The 17,813-nt window shown below is 37.2% G+C and overlaps 1 protein-coding gene across 3 annotated transcripts in view; it reads left to right on the top strand.

Moving 5' to 3' along the window:
* Positions 1–17,813, top strand: part of LOC133520619 (uncharacterized) — a 133,395-nt gene that overhangs the window by 114,450 nt on the left and 1,132 nt on the right. For all 3 annotated transcript variants that reach the window (XM_061855141.1, XM_061855142.1, XM_061855143.1), the window contains 6 exons: positions 9,943–10,064; positions 13,081–13,275; positions 13,660–13,845; positions 14,451–14,519; positions 15,228–15,400; positions 16,214–16,422. In XM_061855141.1, coding sequence (XP_061711125.1) covers positions 9,943–10,064; positions 13,081–13,275; positions 13,660–13,845; positions 14,451–14,519; positions 15,228–15,400; positions 16,214–16,422 — 954 coding nt within the window. The remainder of the gene's footprint in view (positions 1–9,942; positions 10,065–13,080; positions 13,276–13,659; positions 13,846–14,450; positions 14,520–15,227; positions 15,401–16,213; positions 16,423–17,813) is intronic.

Below are 17,813 nucleotides of genomic sequence, written 5' to 3'. Positions count from 1 at the left end.
TTTTTTAAATTCAGAGACAAACTAATAGAGTCGGGGGCCAATTGCCATATCGTTCGATACCAACTAACATGCGAGACTTGTGAAAATTGTTTGCAATTGATATTTAATTTCGAATAAAACGTCATCTCAACTGATATTAAGAATAAAGCTCAAAACGAGCTACTTTTTCTCAGAGATATTCGAAATTTTAATTTAATAATAACATCGATTTCTATATTATTATTACGCAATAACAACATTTTCACAGATAAGAAATTTGCTCTAACAAAACATTTTACTTGATTCCTGGCCGTTATTTGCGGATTTTGGAAGAATCATAGAGAGTTTATGATATGTGTGTAGATAGATACGTTAAACTTCTTACGCTTCTGTGTTCGGCACTGAATGTCTACATGTTGTCCAACGTGTATTCATAAACCAACGCGTATTATCACTGCTCAACTGTTAGGCAACTCTGTTATCGTACAGTAGCTATAATACAAGCGAAGATAAGGTACATGGTGCAATATGCATTAATGCGCTTTGCGTAGAATGCGTCGTTAAACTCTTATGGTTGCGTCGCGTCAGTATGTTGTACCTGTAAAGGTACCTATTAAGTACGACTTAGAAAAAAAATATTGCTTAGAATTTGCCCCTTTTCTCAAAATGAAGCCTTGAATCTTCAATAGATTGCGTTTTGGTATTTGGTATTCAAAAACTGCACTCACAAGCATTGAAAATGTATGGAACTTAATATGAATCATCCATAAAAGTGTCCTGTTCTCTTTGTTCATGAGTGTGACGTGACTACACATTAAATTAGTAACTAGGTACTAACAAAGTTTCTTATCTACTTAACAAACTGACATTTCAATAAGTACGGAGTAACGGAGGCTGGCTTTCCTTTCGCGTGTAAGTTAAGTAGGGACATCCAATCCCATACATAGAGGACAGTTGTGTTCATTATATGTCCACACGAGCATGACTCGCGGTTAATATTGTCATCATCGTTACCATCATTTGAGACTAACCCGGTTAGATGTGTTTTTAATGGATCATAAATAAGAAGCTAAAAACAAAAGCCGGTTAATAAGAAATGGGCACTAAACTGTGGAAACTTATGATTTTTGGTCAAAATCGCAGGGACTAAAAAAATGGTCATGTCAGGGCACAGCCGGTTGCTTATAGAGGATACTAGGGAAAGCCATTTTTTATTTTTTGCTACCATCAACTTTGCATTTTTATTATGCGAATTATTAAATGATATAATAATAAATAATAATTCAGCCTATATACGTCCCACTGCTGGGCACAGGCCTCCTCTCATGCGCGAGAGGGCTTGGGCTATAGTCCCCACGCTGACCCAATGCGGGTACGCAGGTTTCCTCACGATGTTTTCCTTCACCGAAAAGCTAGTGGTAAGTATCTAATGATATTTCGTACATAAGTTCCGAAAACTCATTATTCAATTCCTCATTTAAAACACTAGTGATTGGTATACATTACGAGAATATCGATCGTTGCATAATAAGATTATGCAGGCACTTAAATAACATACGAACCTATGCCCTTTAAAACTCTTATTTAAATGAATGCCCAAAACAAAAGAAAAAGTCAATAAAAGAATCTTCACAATTACTCATAATTGCGCATCCATTATAGGTTTACATACAAGTTTTCATAAACGGCATTGATTAAGAAGCTTGTATTATTCCAATAGCAAATTCAAATTCTGGAATGGACCCCTTCTACCAGTATAATGCGCTCTCAGATTGTTACATAATTTACGTATTTCCAGGATATAATTGCACTGGATCGTTGAAAAACCGTCTTTTCCTCATCTGTGCAATCAACAGCAGTACAACTACAAGGCCAGTAAAGGTTAGCCGTGCGACCACTTTCTACCGTCACCATGGGAAAACGGCATCTACCATGTAGTCGTAAACACGGTGTGCTTTCTACGACATTAAATAGGTATTTTATACGTGTAGCCGCCTCATTAATCATGCCTTTTACTATCCGGGATTGAATTATTAACACCATGGCGAAATCAACATATATACTGTGGGCTCGAGTGACCCGTCAGATTTTAAAGGTGTATTGTGTTTACCGATAATAACAATTCTTGTGAAAATTTGTTGGCATTATTTGACTTTGTTTAGACATACTGACTTTTGACTTTTTTTTGCTTTGTGTTATTCATTATTTTAAAAAGAGTACCATTGACACTTTCTTTCTCTATATCATTTTTTTTATGTTGGGGATATTTTGATTAGGATTCTAACAATTTCCGTCAAGTACCTACTAATAATAGTATTATTACGATGTCGGCGTGTAATAATAGTATTATTAGTAGGTACTTGACGTAGTATAGATTTAGTGCCTATGCTATGAAGAATAGCGTTTCTTTCTAAAAGTATATAGTTAACTATATGTACAACGGTATAGAATAAAGTCAATTTAATGACGAACTTCGCAGATTCTGATATCAGCCATTCAGTTTTGTCGTTTTTTTCTACAAAAAATCTTCCGATCATCTGTAAGTAATTAACTTCTTTCGATGTTTTGTTTGCAATAAGGATTAGGAGCAAAAAAACACATTTTTACACATGAGTTGCGTAAGAGCTGAAAACATGACTCCTTAACAAATTCGATACCAATCTAATCTCAATACGTCAGTTAGCGCCATCGGGAATAAAGACCGGCTCACCTTTTCTGCGCGAGCGCCTGATGTGAATGTTGTGATCGTCTGTCACGCGACGCGTGCGCAATTGTGGCCCAGGGCTGTCATGTAGGCACATCTATATTTAAATGTTACAACTATAAATAAGATAAACAGTTTTAGTAGCTTTTGTTTACCTATTAGTAGTTTTAACAAATATGGAAATGGTAGGTAGGTAGGTACACTTCGTCGAAAGACTTAACATAAATCCCAGTCTTTAATCGCTTTCAGACAGATACCTACTGCATAGGCTATTGTTACGTGAAAGTTAGTGCGTGTGACAACCCTAGGGAGAGCTACAGATAACCGTATCACACGCATGACTTATGGACATTGCAGTTCCGGCTAGAGGCATTCGACATATAAGTGGCCTACGACTCCTACGAGGATAATATGATCAATTAAAAGCACTAAGGAAGTACCTGTACCTGTCATAGTACATAAGCTGATGAAGTCTTACTATGGCAGATATTAAAATAGAAAGGATAATTTAGTAGGTAAATAATGTGAATAATGTGGTAATAAAAACAGAAAAAGATATCTGTAGTAAAATGTTCTATAACTGCCAAAACTATGCCGAATTTGAATAAATACCTATTGCTGAAAGATTAAATCAACTACCTAACAAGAAATGTATGTTGATAAAATTTTGAATGAACCGTTTATCATGGCGAAACAGCCAGGCAGCCATACAGTGTGGCTACCACCAGTTCGGCACTGACATAAACGCTATCGAGAACGTAACTTACTTTCTATGCATCTCGCTCGTACTCGCATATAAGTGCAAGTGAGATGTATAGAAAGTACGTTCTCGACAGTGAATGTTTTAGTTCAGTAAGTCGTTCTAGTCCGGTAAGACGAAAATGAAAAAATTAATGTGTGAAGTCTAAGTGTGATTTTTATTAACCTCTGTGGCCAATCCTTCTGAAAGGCATACTTATGCAAAAGTCTTTCCAAATCTGACGGGACAATGACGTAGGACATTTTGCCGCAGGTACCCATTGTCTTCACACCTCGCATTCGTAATGGCTATCATTCATTTTCTAATTAGCGTTTATTGCAACTTCAGGTCACGGTCGTCATGGACCTACCTTTTGATTGTTTAACAATTTGCTTACATTTACCTGTTCCATCTTACTTAACATCACGTGGAATAAGGTTCCTAATATCGTATGTAAGTATTCTTAGTCGCGAAATTGCATAACCACTTAATGGATGAATTCATACGTGTCCATGCAATTCTGCAGCTTGCTGTACCGCCTACAGGTTAACCTTAGGGAATAATAGTTTTGCGATCCTAACCTAATGTACGTACATTTTTGATGAAACGGTTTCCATTAACTAAATCGTAACAAATAACTTTGATTTTGATGTCGAAAATACATAGTTTTTATTAAACAAACATATAAAACGTAATTAAAACTTGTAGTGCAGAATAATAAATGTAACACGATTTAAATAGGCTCCTTCACTCGACAGGGATTGAGTGGTTTGGAGTTGTTTTATAATGTATGTTGTCCCTTTCGTATTCTTCATGTTACCAGTTCCCATGATCGTTGTTTTGTTAACTGTTCACCACTCACTTGCTTTTGGTAACTGTAGTTACCAGCTGTCACCCTTATTTTATTATAATAATAGAAGTTACTGAAAAATATGAAGCATGCGAGTGGTTAAGTTATTATTAGGTAAGCCAAAGTTTGGTCATTCGAATACCGCAATAAGCACCTAACTACAAATTGTACTATGCATTTCACTTTATACCCGTGCCTTAGCAAATATCCCGGATGCTTTCTCCACCCAACGGATGCCATAACAGATGATTCCACTAATGATGAACTGGATTTAATGACAAATGATTATGTGCGCACCGTAGTTCCTCTGTGGTTGCATTAGTTCAGACGGCATACTCGTAGGAGCTGTGGTCGATTTCTGGGGCTTGCGCAACCTGAATGGAAAGTGATAATGAATGTAATGAGGCTGAAATGTTTCTTTTGCATTTTGTCTATTAGCTTAAGTGTAGTAACTGAGTCTCTTTCAAGTGCGCTGCACTTAGGATCTAAATCAAAAAGCAAAGAAATATCTTTACAGGTCTTTTTCTACTGGCATGCTCTAGGTCACGTACGCATCGAATCGATCGAATAATCAAAAGTTTTTATATTATTATTATGAAGGACTTCTCATCTAATATGCCGCAGTTGCAGTAGCAATACAATTTGCGCAGTCAGGTATGAATGTACTTTAATTTAACAATACTCTTAAACTATTGAAAATGTCACTAAAAGGGAAAAAAGAAAAGGAATGCACGACATTTAAAGCGGATTGAACTTGGTGATCATATTAGGATGGTTTATTTAGGTACCTAATCTTGATGTTCATCGACACCTATTTAACATATAATACTACAAATATCCTCAGCAAGTCACAAATAATTCCTACAATTATTTAATGTAATATCCGTAATATCATCTTTATTCGAGCAGATTTCTTTGATTTGTACCAACTATTTAATTTTTAATTAATTAACTTTATGCATTACGCGTACAATCAACGTCATTGTTTAATCGAATGAAGTGCGTAATATCATTAGTTTTTAGTTGCATCTTATAATCGTTTCTAAATGTTACGCAATATGTTCAAATTCTATACTAATGATTTTTGTAACGATTACGCTTATCAATGGAAGCAGTAATAGTCCTAAATGACTATAAACGTTATTCGGGAAATAAATTTTAATTTCATAGGACGTACTTTTTTAAGCAAGCAAGCACTTCTATTTTAAACATAATTAAGGTGAGATCGTCCAATGAAATTTGTGATATTTTCAGTTGGAGTTATTATCGAGCGAACATACATTTAAGTGTCCTCGTTTATTTATTTTTATTAAATGTATTTAACTTAGCCATGTTTCGAACCTGTAACCTATTGCACCATAATAACCAGCCCTACAAAATTATAAATAGTTGCTACCGAAGCAACCCTGACCCAAACAAACCAGTATTTTGATAGAAAGACGTGACACACTCATCACGTAGGTACCTAACGTAAGTGACTGTACCTGATCCTTAGAAAATAATTCGTTTGATCTTTTGACACGAGCAATTTGTCGTGTGGAGTGAGTTAGCTCAGCAAGACAATATGTAAGTTTATTCCTAACATTTGAAAGACACAGTTTATTCCAAGATGAGCCCAGATAAATCCATTGTATATTCATGTTCAATCTCCTACTTATTTCTATTCGATACATCAATTCAAATATATGAAGTTATTTAATACTTTACAAAAAGTGTTCTAGAAATTTTATAATCATTCTTGAACATTTATTTTTAATCTGACGAAAAGTAGTTATAGTTAATTAGGTCGTAGATATTGCGTAACGTTTGACATTAATAATATAATTAAGGTCGTAAATTTAAACGCGTTTGTCGAGAAGACTTCAAAAGGCTATTTAAGAGCTCGAGCGTATGGAAATGAATTAGTTTATCGGCACTCGGGCATCGGAAAACATATTGAAAAATAAATATATTACTGATCAACAATGACGGTAGACAAATCCGATGCTTGTGAAACGCGAAATACGGCAGCTGCAAGCAAGGACGAGGAAGTGTCGTGTTGGAATTGTCTTACTAGAGAAGGCAATAAGAAAGAGCCACTTCCCCTTTCTAAGGTGAGGAAACAGCACAGGGAGAAACTACGCCTATATTCGTTTTTGGCAGGACAAGTAACTAAACCCAAGGCTGTATCATTAAAGCAACGTGTAAGTGAAAATTATTCAGTAGCTAAAAAGGTAGATGAAAAGATTTTGCAACAAAAATCTACAGAAAATTACTATGCTGATAATATCGAACAACACCTTACTACTATATCAGATAGACTTAAAGCCTCGCCTGAATTAGGGCCAAAAACGTCAAAAGTTTCGCAAAGTAAATTATTACATATAGAGAATGAATTGTACTCCTTAGCAGATGAACTTAAAGGGTCAGCCAATAAACTAAATAGAGTTTCTGAAACAGCAAAAGACGTTGTGATTAAAGAAAGATATACCGAAAATACCAACCGAGAATACAAAACTGCATCATTTAAACCAGGATTGTCACCAATCTTAAGTAAATTACCAGAACACGTCGAAGTTCAAAGTAAAGTATTGGTGGAATCTTCATCACCGAGGATAAAACGTTCAATTCATAAGGATTCTGATGTTCATACTCGTAGATATAGCTCGGTAATTGAATTTAAGAAAAGGGATGACATTGCTGACGAATTAATCGATGAAGTTGATACTCCTGCAACCAGCAGTGGAAGGACATCATCAGCCAGTGATAAAATTGAGAATGCAAGCTCTTGTGGTTCTGATTCTGGGTTCGCAGATTTAACCACAAACAGGGAACTTTCATCGCCTGAACTGTCTGTCAAAAATGAACGATTATACAAATCCTGTCTACGCAAAGACTTAAAGGCCACACTCCCTAGTCTAACAGGCGGTAGCAGTATTCCAGCCACCTCATCTACTTCCCTCTACACACCGAATACGGCGTCAACTAGGGTGTCTGAAAAATATACTCGTTGGAGTACGCTATCAATCCATCAAAAGCCAATCGCTTTCGGTGGTATGTAATTTTATATATATACATATTTTTTTTTTATATATAACGTGCTTACAAATTAGTTTATAGTGTACATATGATTTTTTTTGCATATACTAAATAAAAATATTTATCTATCTAATAATATAATACTATAGGGACCGTGCGCGTTGGAGGGTCTGCCATCTTGTGGCCTGAATCAGAACCATAAACATGTACATTTACACGTCACGTGTTTTCTTGTGCATAGTAGGTTCTGCCATCTTTTGGGCTACATCGGAACAATAAACATCACATTTACGCCTCGCGCCAAAAATCTGATGGCTCCCGTGCTGCCTCCTACAGTTCATGCACGCTCTCTATATTACTCATATAATCATCATGTTCATTTAACTGACAAGATGTTTAACACTTTCTGTCATGTCAACAATTATTTGTCATAAATGTCATAATGGACGTGTCATTCGATTTAGCAACGCGAAGCGGTCAGTTAAGAGTTAGGTAAAAGAGGTTCTAGAATCTGTTCAATGAGGTCGAGAAAAGGGGACGATTGTTTAATTATCATAAAAGTTAGGAGCGAAAAACAAGTTTCATACAAATTTTTAAATGCTCCTAACTCTTATAATATAGAAAGACCGAAAAAAACGGTCGGGCATAGCCTAACTATAATTATTATGATAAAATATTTTGAATAATGTTAACATTCAGAGAGGAAAATGGGGACTACATTTGTATGGAATGGCGGTTTCGGGGCAATCGTCCCCTTTCGTCTTGACAGGGTGTTTTTAATTACCAAATTTGTTTTCCAATTTTCTCCAAAAAACATACCTATAATGTTTCGTACTTAAATATGCTTCAGGACCCGAGTACTATCAGTTGTAAAAATATTGGTAACTAATTTGGGAGTGTGTATATTACGAGTATGTGTATATATTTAGAGTTCTTCCCGGCTTCACGCACTCCTGACGATCTTGATCGGACTCATTGTTCTTAACCTTATTTGATCGTAGAGGCGACTGTGGTTTTGAATTGAGCGCCATTTGTGTGCACTAGCTATCGTTAATTCTCGCTCTAACAGGAAACAATGCGACTACTGGATACGATAACATGTGTAAATGAGTTAATTTAATGAACAACCATAGCGTGATTTTGTTTAAATGTAACAAGTCGTATTTTGTGTTGTGTTTTAAGTGGCAAAATGGCAACCGTGAGAGGCAGCTCGAATCCCAGATATTTGTCTTTCGAAAATAGGACTACTACCCGAGACGTGTCTCCTGTAGCACGTTATGAACCTGTTAATATAAATACCTTTAATAATGCACAAAGTGACATAACCGAAAATAGAACGTCATTACGCGAGTGTTTATTACGATGGTGTTGTTTCTGGTGTAAATCGTCACCAGTGGACAGTGATCCAATAACAAATAATAATTTCCAACCGGGTTCGGTTTTAGACAATCCAAACTCTTCGTTAGTGGGTCCGACGGGAAATAGTTACACGTTAAACAAAGATCCACCAAACCAAATAGAACGTTCTATTCCCTCATTAACGGTTACTCGACCGTTAGACGATGAATTATCAAAGTCTACCACAAGACTTTTGCTTGACAGCGAGCAAATGTCTAGTTCAATACTTATAAACACGCCTAAATGTAAAGTGAAGAAAAAACCTCCGAGTTCGCCTAAGGAATCCCCAAGTAACAGCCGCTGCAGTACTTTAAAATCGGGTGAGAAAGCCACATTCATTCGCGACGTATTGGCTTACCGTGACTCATTTTTGAACTCGTTAGAATGGTGTGATAATTCCTTGACGAGGGGTAAAAAATGCCGTCAACTTAAACGCGACGAATGGATTGAATTGGACAACGAGGATGGTACCCAAATGTTCAAATGCGACTGTTTTGGCACACTCATATATTCTGTCCTCACATCTTACTTATCTAATAGAGTCAGACCAAGACAAGTCTGTAACGATTTTGATGGCACACGCAGTGCAAGTATTATTTTAAACGTCAAACTTCTATGAAACAATGACGTATCTTGATCTAACTCTAAATAAATTTCTTTCATTGCAGCACTAGTGTTTTTAGTCACTACCACACCACATTTGTACCTAACATGCATACATTTAATACATACTATGCCAACACTTGTAACGATACGTTAGTAAGCCACCTTAGATCGTTAGAACTCTCTCAGGAGCTTTGTTTAAAAGCAATAAGTTTAAAATCCTTCTGACACTATGCGCTCGGATCATATAGGTTATATAGGTAGCTAGAAATACTAGGCACATGACTTAGGTACGTCGTCTGTTAGGTTCATGTACAGAGACTGTGTAACAAATTCGTTTCTAGTTTTTTGCATTTAATTTCCCCAATGGAGAGAGTACTAATGGTGCTTATTAACTTCGGCGTATTAGCCAAAAAAATCGTATTACATTGAACTTCTTTCCTCAGAAAAAAAAAACGCATAAACGTACAGGTACTATAAAGACCCACGCATATTCGAAAATACTTATGAAGGACCCTATTCTCGTTCTGTCGCAACGGCCTTCGCCTCGAAAGTCTGCCCCGTTTTGGTAAACCTGTGTATTATGTGATGTGAACCTACCTATAATGTAATCTAAAAACAAATTAAAGCGATCATGTGTTTTGTTTCCAGATGAGACGTACATATCGGAGTCGGTGTCGCCGGGCCACGCCACGCTGCCGCGGCGCTCCAACTCGCCGCTGCCCCACGAACGCGACCTCGATCGGTTTTCGCTCAACAGGAGCGGTCTTCAGGTAACTGATAAGCTTTTAATATAACGGGTTTTAAATAACTAAAAGCGCTGTTAAAGTAGTAAAAGGATTTAGATATTGACAAGGACAAGGACAGACATTTAGAACAAAGCTATTAGTACCTATTTGTATTATAGAGTCGAATCGGGAGAAAATAAACTAGTCTTTAACACTGTGATTACAATAAGAATAGCAGTGCAGCGCTATGGTAGCCATATGACTAACAAACAATTAAGGTAGCCATGTCATTTTCTGTCACCTACTTCAGTCAAGTTGAGCCCTTTGGACTCGTTGCAATTACTAATTTGTTTCGTTTCACTCGTTTTAAACAAAAGTATCGTCAATTATGTTTGCAATAAAAAGAAAACCTAGCCACCGACTATAGTCATTCATTATATAGGACCACGAAGAATTTAGTTATGTAAAAACATTTGTAAGTGTACGGGGGCATTGTTTCTGCGGCCATTGTTATGTTGCTTTGTCTTGCGACACGAGAACAACGAGGTTTGCAAAACATTTAGCTGACCAAATATCTGAGCTCCGAGTGCGTAGCTCTGTGAAAAAATATTCCTATCGCTTATGAACAACCAGTAAAATACGATCTCCAATTATACATTTCGAGTCACGGATTTCGAGGTTCCAAGTTTGAATTCGTATGGACATTTGGACACTGGTGTAATGTTCTGACATCTGACCATGATCCCATATACATCGGCTATACTTTGTTTCTTCCATGAAAACCTTGACCTTACAAAAGCAGGCTATCTCTCGACAGTTCTAGTATATTCTCATAATGGTTAACAAAATCCTTTTCTAATCTGCCAGTAATTACTGTTTAATTAACTGAGTAGGTACATGAACACAAACTCATTATCAAATCGCGGCCGCAAATCTAACCCTTTTTACTGGATAAATAAACGACTATATAAAGTAATTAATGGGTTCTGTTCAGTTTGTTGTGTTGGCTTTAAACTTGTTGTGTCGCAATACAACATATAATCCCTTTTAAAGTGTCACAGTGTAGGTAGATACGATAAAACGTTGCCCAATGCCATATGCGGTCGACCGTTGGTTTCACATGCCTACTTGGCAAGTCCGTATCAACTGCGTGATGCATGGTCCAGCTATATAAGTAGAAATGCACGCGAATGACATGCAAATGATACTTTTACAAATACTTGAATTGTAAATCTCTCTCTAAATACACGAATCCGGATAATAAATTACTGAAACTTTCTTCTGGCTTAAAGATTGGTGAATTGGGATACTTAGAATAAGAATAAGAATAAGAATAAGAATCATTTATTGCCACATACAAGTACATAGGAGAATAAGGTTACATAATAGTTAAAAAAAGATACATTAATAATTTAAACAGATCAACCGGTATTGTATTTATTGTATTGGGCAAAGGGTTCCAGTCTCAGCGTGTGCCGGGCCGACATGCCCGGCGCTGGTTTTCAGACCGTACTTAGTACACATAAGGTACTTTAAATATAGGTACTAAGATAATTAGGCAGTTAAAGGTACTTCCATCGTGTCACGCTTTTCCAGTAGGATTGAAAGGAGGCATTGCTATATGATTTTAATAAGTGACCTACATATTAACATTTTAGTTAACATTAAGGTACTTTCGACTATTCCATTATAACGTTGTGGGGCCCAAACGTAAATTCACAAGTTTTTATCACAAGGACCTTGTGAAGGTGGATTACCTAATTTTTTTTTTATATAAATACATATAGACACAGAAGTCAGTAGAACATATGTGTAATATGTTTTTAATATGGATCCAGGAAATTGTTTATAAAATTCTATTTAAGAACATAATTAACATATTTTTATCGTTAATTTCTGACAAAATAGTATCATTAATGTTTGTTTGTTTAAACATAGTTACCTACTGACATTCATTTGTCTCATTAAATCAAGACGTTAATTGAACGCCTTTGATCGAACTGACAGAAACGACTATGAATCCGAAATGAGTTCCCGTATTGACCGTATTGTGTAATTTTATGTAAACGTATAGTTCCTACCTTACAATTTAATTGAGTGAATTGAACGAAACTCGACTTTAACACCATAATAATAATGCTTAGGGTAATTCAATAGAAAAAGTAACTTTAACACCATAATTTTATGCAGCAATGTAGTCACTTCACTTGTTTACGTCTGAATCTACTAAGAATGTCGTAATTATTAAATAAATTCGCCTCTTATCTTTGAAACAACAACCAACAACACGCCCATGATGTAGATCTTTAACTTCGTTTTTTATAGTTACCTATTTTTATTCAAATATTATTTTTTCAATACGTAACAGGTAAAGCCATCTAGGACAAAATACTTGTATTAAAATAGTGTATGCAACAGAAAATATGGAACAAGGTGTGAATGCGCGTATGTCCACACTCGCCGTGGCATTTGTTTGTAACTAGTATCATGTGTCCGAGATAATACAGACCAAAGCAGACATTGTGCTATATTAGTCGCGGATTAGCAAACACTTTTGTGGAAACAATAGACGATTGAATCTAAAATCAACAGTATTATTTACATTTAAACATAAAATTGTTGTTACACGGTACCTTAAGCGTTTTATACATTATAATCAACCCATAACTTGGTAACTACCTCTATAAAAAGGAAATCTGTTTAATTTGTACATTAAGGATAATACATATAATTGAGGGTTATGCCTATGCCTACTGTGAATCAATTATGATATAGTTATACAGCTTACCTACCCTTGACGCGCATTGTTGTGCTTAAAATTACTGTATTCCTGCAAATAGAATCTAGTAAGGATAAATGAGAAAAGCGTGTAAAATCCATATATATTTGGATGCATCTGATATGATGTCATATATTTATTGCTATTGGATCATCTTTCTTTATTATTAGACAGACTTTAACCCACATTCATTGCAGTTTTCATTCTGAATCATCCTATTTGTTTGATTCCGATCATATACATACATTTCGTGTTCTAATCGGCTTATTGTTTTTTTTTCAGGGCCGTTCGGAATCTATGGCATCAGTCTACTCGGGCGCAGGCGAGGGTATGCGCGGCAACGTGACGGTTCGAGGAGACGTCCAGTTCTCTCTGCTGTACAACTACCGGCTCGGAGCGTTGGAGGTCGGTGTGCGGAGGTGCAGAGACCTCGCGCCTGTTGATGTCAAGCGGAATCGGTCGGATCCTTATGTTAAGGTTAGTTTTTGTTGGATGTCTAGTTTTTATAATGCCGTTGCGTTTGTAAAATAAATTAATACATGAATACAGAAGTCCACCCAGAAATCAGTTACTTCCTCCTGCAGTTAAAATGTATGTAAGGCTTAATTCCAAAATGTATTTTTTGTTAAAGCTTAATAATTCAATCGGTATTTAAAATTTTGGGCTCCAATCGTCACATTGTCTTATAGCGACCAACGTCTATAAGTAGTAATTTTTATGTTTAACTGCGTTTCAATTTAAGAATATGCGTTACACCTAATTAGAGAATTTGAGTTCCAATTTTAGTTCTGGAAATTTGTGCTATCGCTTGCCTCCCGAAACTTATAAACCTTTTCTAAACATTTGGCAACTCAACTCCAGGTGTACTTGTTACCGGACAAGTCCAAGACTGGCAAACGGAAGACGAAGGTGAAGAAGAACACGCTCAACCCAATATTCGAGGAGACGCTGAGCTTCGTGCAGCCGCTGGCCTCGCTGTCTTCACGGACACTGTGGCTCAGCGTGTGGCACGCCGACATGTTCGGCCGGAACGACTTTCTCGGCGAGGTAAGATTAGTGATAATCGATTACGTGGCTTGTGTGCAGCCCTACGGTCGGTGTCCCATCTAGGACTATCTGGTCACAACAGTGCACTATTAGCGAAGCCCGAACTGTCAGATGTTCGCCCGCTGTTACCAGGATTGTAGTACTTACAATTTACCTAAGCTGGCATTGCTTTATTAAATTGTGTATGGTGTTTATCCTGTAAGATTAAGATAAATAGTATTAATTTAAACTAATGCCTGTTTGAGTTTTACAACGGTAATAATGCAGTCTGTTCCTAAATACTATACTTGGTAAGCTAACTTTGTCAGTAGAAAAAGGCGCGAAATTCAAAATGTGCATAGAGATTGATCATTCGCGCCAAATTTTTCAAATTTGCCGCCTTTTCCAGACAAAGGCTTGCCAAAGTATATTACAGAAATCTATATTTTTAAATCAACTTACTCGTAATAATGAAACCAATGAAATGTTATGTAGTTTTTTTGCTTGAAATAATTTTATTTCCATACTTACGTAAACTAAGTTTCGAATTTAAACTGTCGCGTGAGACATACTAACATTAAAATAATTCTACGGATTACGGAAGTAAATATTGACTTGTGTCTCAGGTGACGCTGCCGCTGGCCGACGTCGTGTTCGACGACCCCGCGCCCATGTGGTACAAGTTACACGAGCGGGTGAGTACCATATTGTCCATATCGTACAGCGAGCTGGAAAAGTGCACAGCCACTTTATGAATGGAATTAAATCGTAAACCGGGTATGTACTTTTGCAGCTGGGTGTATTTGTAGGCTTGTACCTAGATGTAATTGTACAGGAAGTTAAAAAAATATTGTTGATGTTCGTAGCATGACCTAAACGTGACTAACGTGTTGGCCGGCTTCGCTGACATCGTTTGTTATAATATTTAAGAGCTTGGCAGGTTTGTTTACCGCCTTTCAGTTTAAGATGAAAAGCTGGCTGGATTAGACTAAAACAAACTTGAGCGACCAGGGCTTGGCCTACGATGGTCACAATAGCATCCCTTTGATTTCACGAGGTGTTCCAACCCATCCTAGTTTGGCTATGACCGATACTATTTTTTTTTTATTAGGCTTCGTAAGAACAACTTACAATAAAGTTTTTGGCAAAAATGTCATTGTTGGTACAAGCTTTTATCACTTAATTTCTTTCCACAGGCAACTAATACTCATCGAGATAATGCTAATATTCCTAAACACAATATTGTATGTCGTCTGATTTAATCAGGAAATCGGGAAATGGGTCAAATGTAGCTTCCAAGATTTGACCCACAGTAATTAATAGGGCAAGTTAAATAAAAGCTTGTAATTAGTAAAACTACACATGTCTTGTAATTAGTACAACAACGTTGTCTATTTCCCCAGACGGAGCAATTCGATGAGCAGCAAGGCACGCGCGGAGACCTGATCATAGGCCTGAAGTTCGAGCTGCCCGAGACCGGGCCGCGCGCCAAAGGAACTCTTCACGTGCTAGTGAAGGAAGCCAAGAACGTCGTCGCCACCAAGCCGAACGGACTGGCAGATGTATTTTGCAAAAGGTAAGCCACACATAAACATATAGTATGTTTTTTAAGGCCGTATCTCAATTTGTTTAAGACACCCTCACCTGCAAGTGACATTTTAATTTTTCTTCTACCTATAGAAAAAATTACACCAATGGTGTTTGGCTTCCGGACACATATTAAAAGACAGTCAAGGAAACATGTCCGAAAACTAAATCTGTTCATTTATCCGTTAAGATACAATAAAAAGAAATAATAAGTCGATATGTAACGTCGAAACTCGAGATTTTAGGGTCGGTAACGCGCATGTAACTCCTCTGGAGTTGTAGGCGTACTTAGGCTACGGAGACTGCTTACCATCAGGCGGGCCGTATACTTGTTTTCCACCGACGTAGTATAAAATGAGCGTCAACTTAGTTCTAAAGAATAATTTCACGCCGCCCGATTATCGTTTGGAACTAAAGCAACTTAGTTCGACGCACATTACAGAAGCTCTTGTTTGGACTCGTGTAACTTGTGAAATGTTCTATTTTTTAAGGATCTTATACAGCATATATTTTCACAATTGTACTGATAGTACTGAATGGCAGAATAAGTAGTGCTTTTAACATTTATAAAATAATTTAAGAGGGAAATTGTTATTGACATTTTTGATATGAAGATTCGATTTCAGTGATACTAGGTGCTTAAATAATGATTATTTTACCTTATTTTCTTGCATGTTTGGAGAAAAGTACTGTATATGCCTCGGCAGGAATAGCAATTCGTGGCTTCGACTTCTTTGTTGAAATCGAAACATCCATTAGTTGCCCTTTCCCGGCTTCTGCAATAATGTAGTAATAATTCCAGCTACCTCCTCCCCGAGCGCGGGCGCCTGGCGAAGCAGAAGACGAGCGTGTGCCGGCGCACGCTGAACCCGCGCTGGGAGCACACCTTCACGTACCGCGGCCTCGCGCCGCTCGACCTCGCCGCGCGCGCGCTCGAGCTCAGCCTGTGGGACCGCGACCGCCTCGCCTCCAACGACTTCATGGGGGCCGTGCGCCTGTCGCTGGGCACTGGTGCGTATATTGCATATGCTGTGGTGATGGTTCAAACAAATACCTAACGTTGCCAACAGGAGCGCGCCGTACTTGACATAGCACTCGGTATTAAGACTTAACATGGTCAGAGTCTTTAACATGTCACTAATATAATAATGTCCGTGGTAAAAGTTGTAATCTTGATTTAGAAATTGGAATAAGTAATAAAGTTAAACCATAAAATAAATTACAATTACATCTAGTTTTTTTCTTAGTGGTTATTTTCTTTCGTCTCTAAGTTTTTCCAGTGGGGCGACACTCCTCCTTTCGGGCATTCTCGGCTCCGTCCGGTTCAGCATCGCTCCGAGCAATTATTAGGATTGGCACAACTTGACACACAAAAACGCGTGTGTCAAGTTGCCCTATACGTGCACAACCACAAATCACTGACCTATCACACATAGACAGTTAGTCCTCATAAGGCTAATCTGCCAAAAGTGAAGCCGAAACACGATTGATGTGTGCGTGCGACGCTCGTGTCTTACGCTCAGCGACACACACATATATACAAAAATGGGTTGCCAGTGTTAATTTATTCCCCTCAAAGTAGAGGGATTTTAACCACATCCTTATACTTGGCTATCAATCATTTGGAATTGTGTATGTAGATATTAAATTTGTAGGAAAAGCTTTCAAGGTTTCTTTTCGGGACTTTGCATTTCTGTACTTTGTGAAATGTTTATTTTTTATTTTATGTGCATAAAATAATAACAATAATTTTCTGAGCCTATTTACAAAGAGTGACGTTAAAATTCTGTTAGCAACAAATCAATAGCCCCGAAACTGGGCCATTACCGCGAAAATCGAAGTTCGTCAGCTGAGGGCATTTTTCTCTGTCACTCTAATTACGTCTTAGTGAGAGTAAAAGAGAAAGATCCCCGCAATTTGCGAATTTCGGTTTTCGCGGTAGGCCCCCTGTTGCTGAAACTTTCCGTCCATCTCGCAGATAGAAGCGGATCAGTCGGAAATCTTATAAAAGACGAAAAAATATTTGAAATAAAAGAATGAAAAACTAAAAAAGAATATAATTTTCTATAGTCATACAAGGATTTTAAAGTAAACATATTAATTTTATCAATGTAAACGTCATGCCTCATTTGGAGGACAAAAGATTCATATCACGTGTACAGGCATCTATGCTAATTATAAATCTATGCCACAAATAACATAACTTGAATTTTGACAACCCTAAATAGCCGAAAGGGATAGTGGCATACATTAAAAAAGGACAGTATGATGCGTCCCTGAATCGCTGTCAAACTTCGGTTTTGTAGGTGTCATTTCTGTACGGTAGTACTTTTATTTATTCTGTGGTTTTGCTACGAATCTTTCAGTGAACATAGACAATATACAGAACCCATAGACATTCC

This window comes from Cydia pomonella, chromosome 8 (assembly GCF_033807575.1).
Source record: "Cydia pomonella isolate Wapato2018A chromosome 8, ilCydPomo1, whole genome shotgun sequence".
NCBI lineage: Eukaryota > Metazoa > Arthropoda > Insecta > Lepidoptera > Tortricidae > Cydia > Cydia pomonella.
This window is presented reverse-complemented; position numbering and strand designations above follow the sequence as displayed.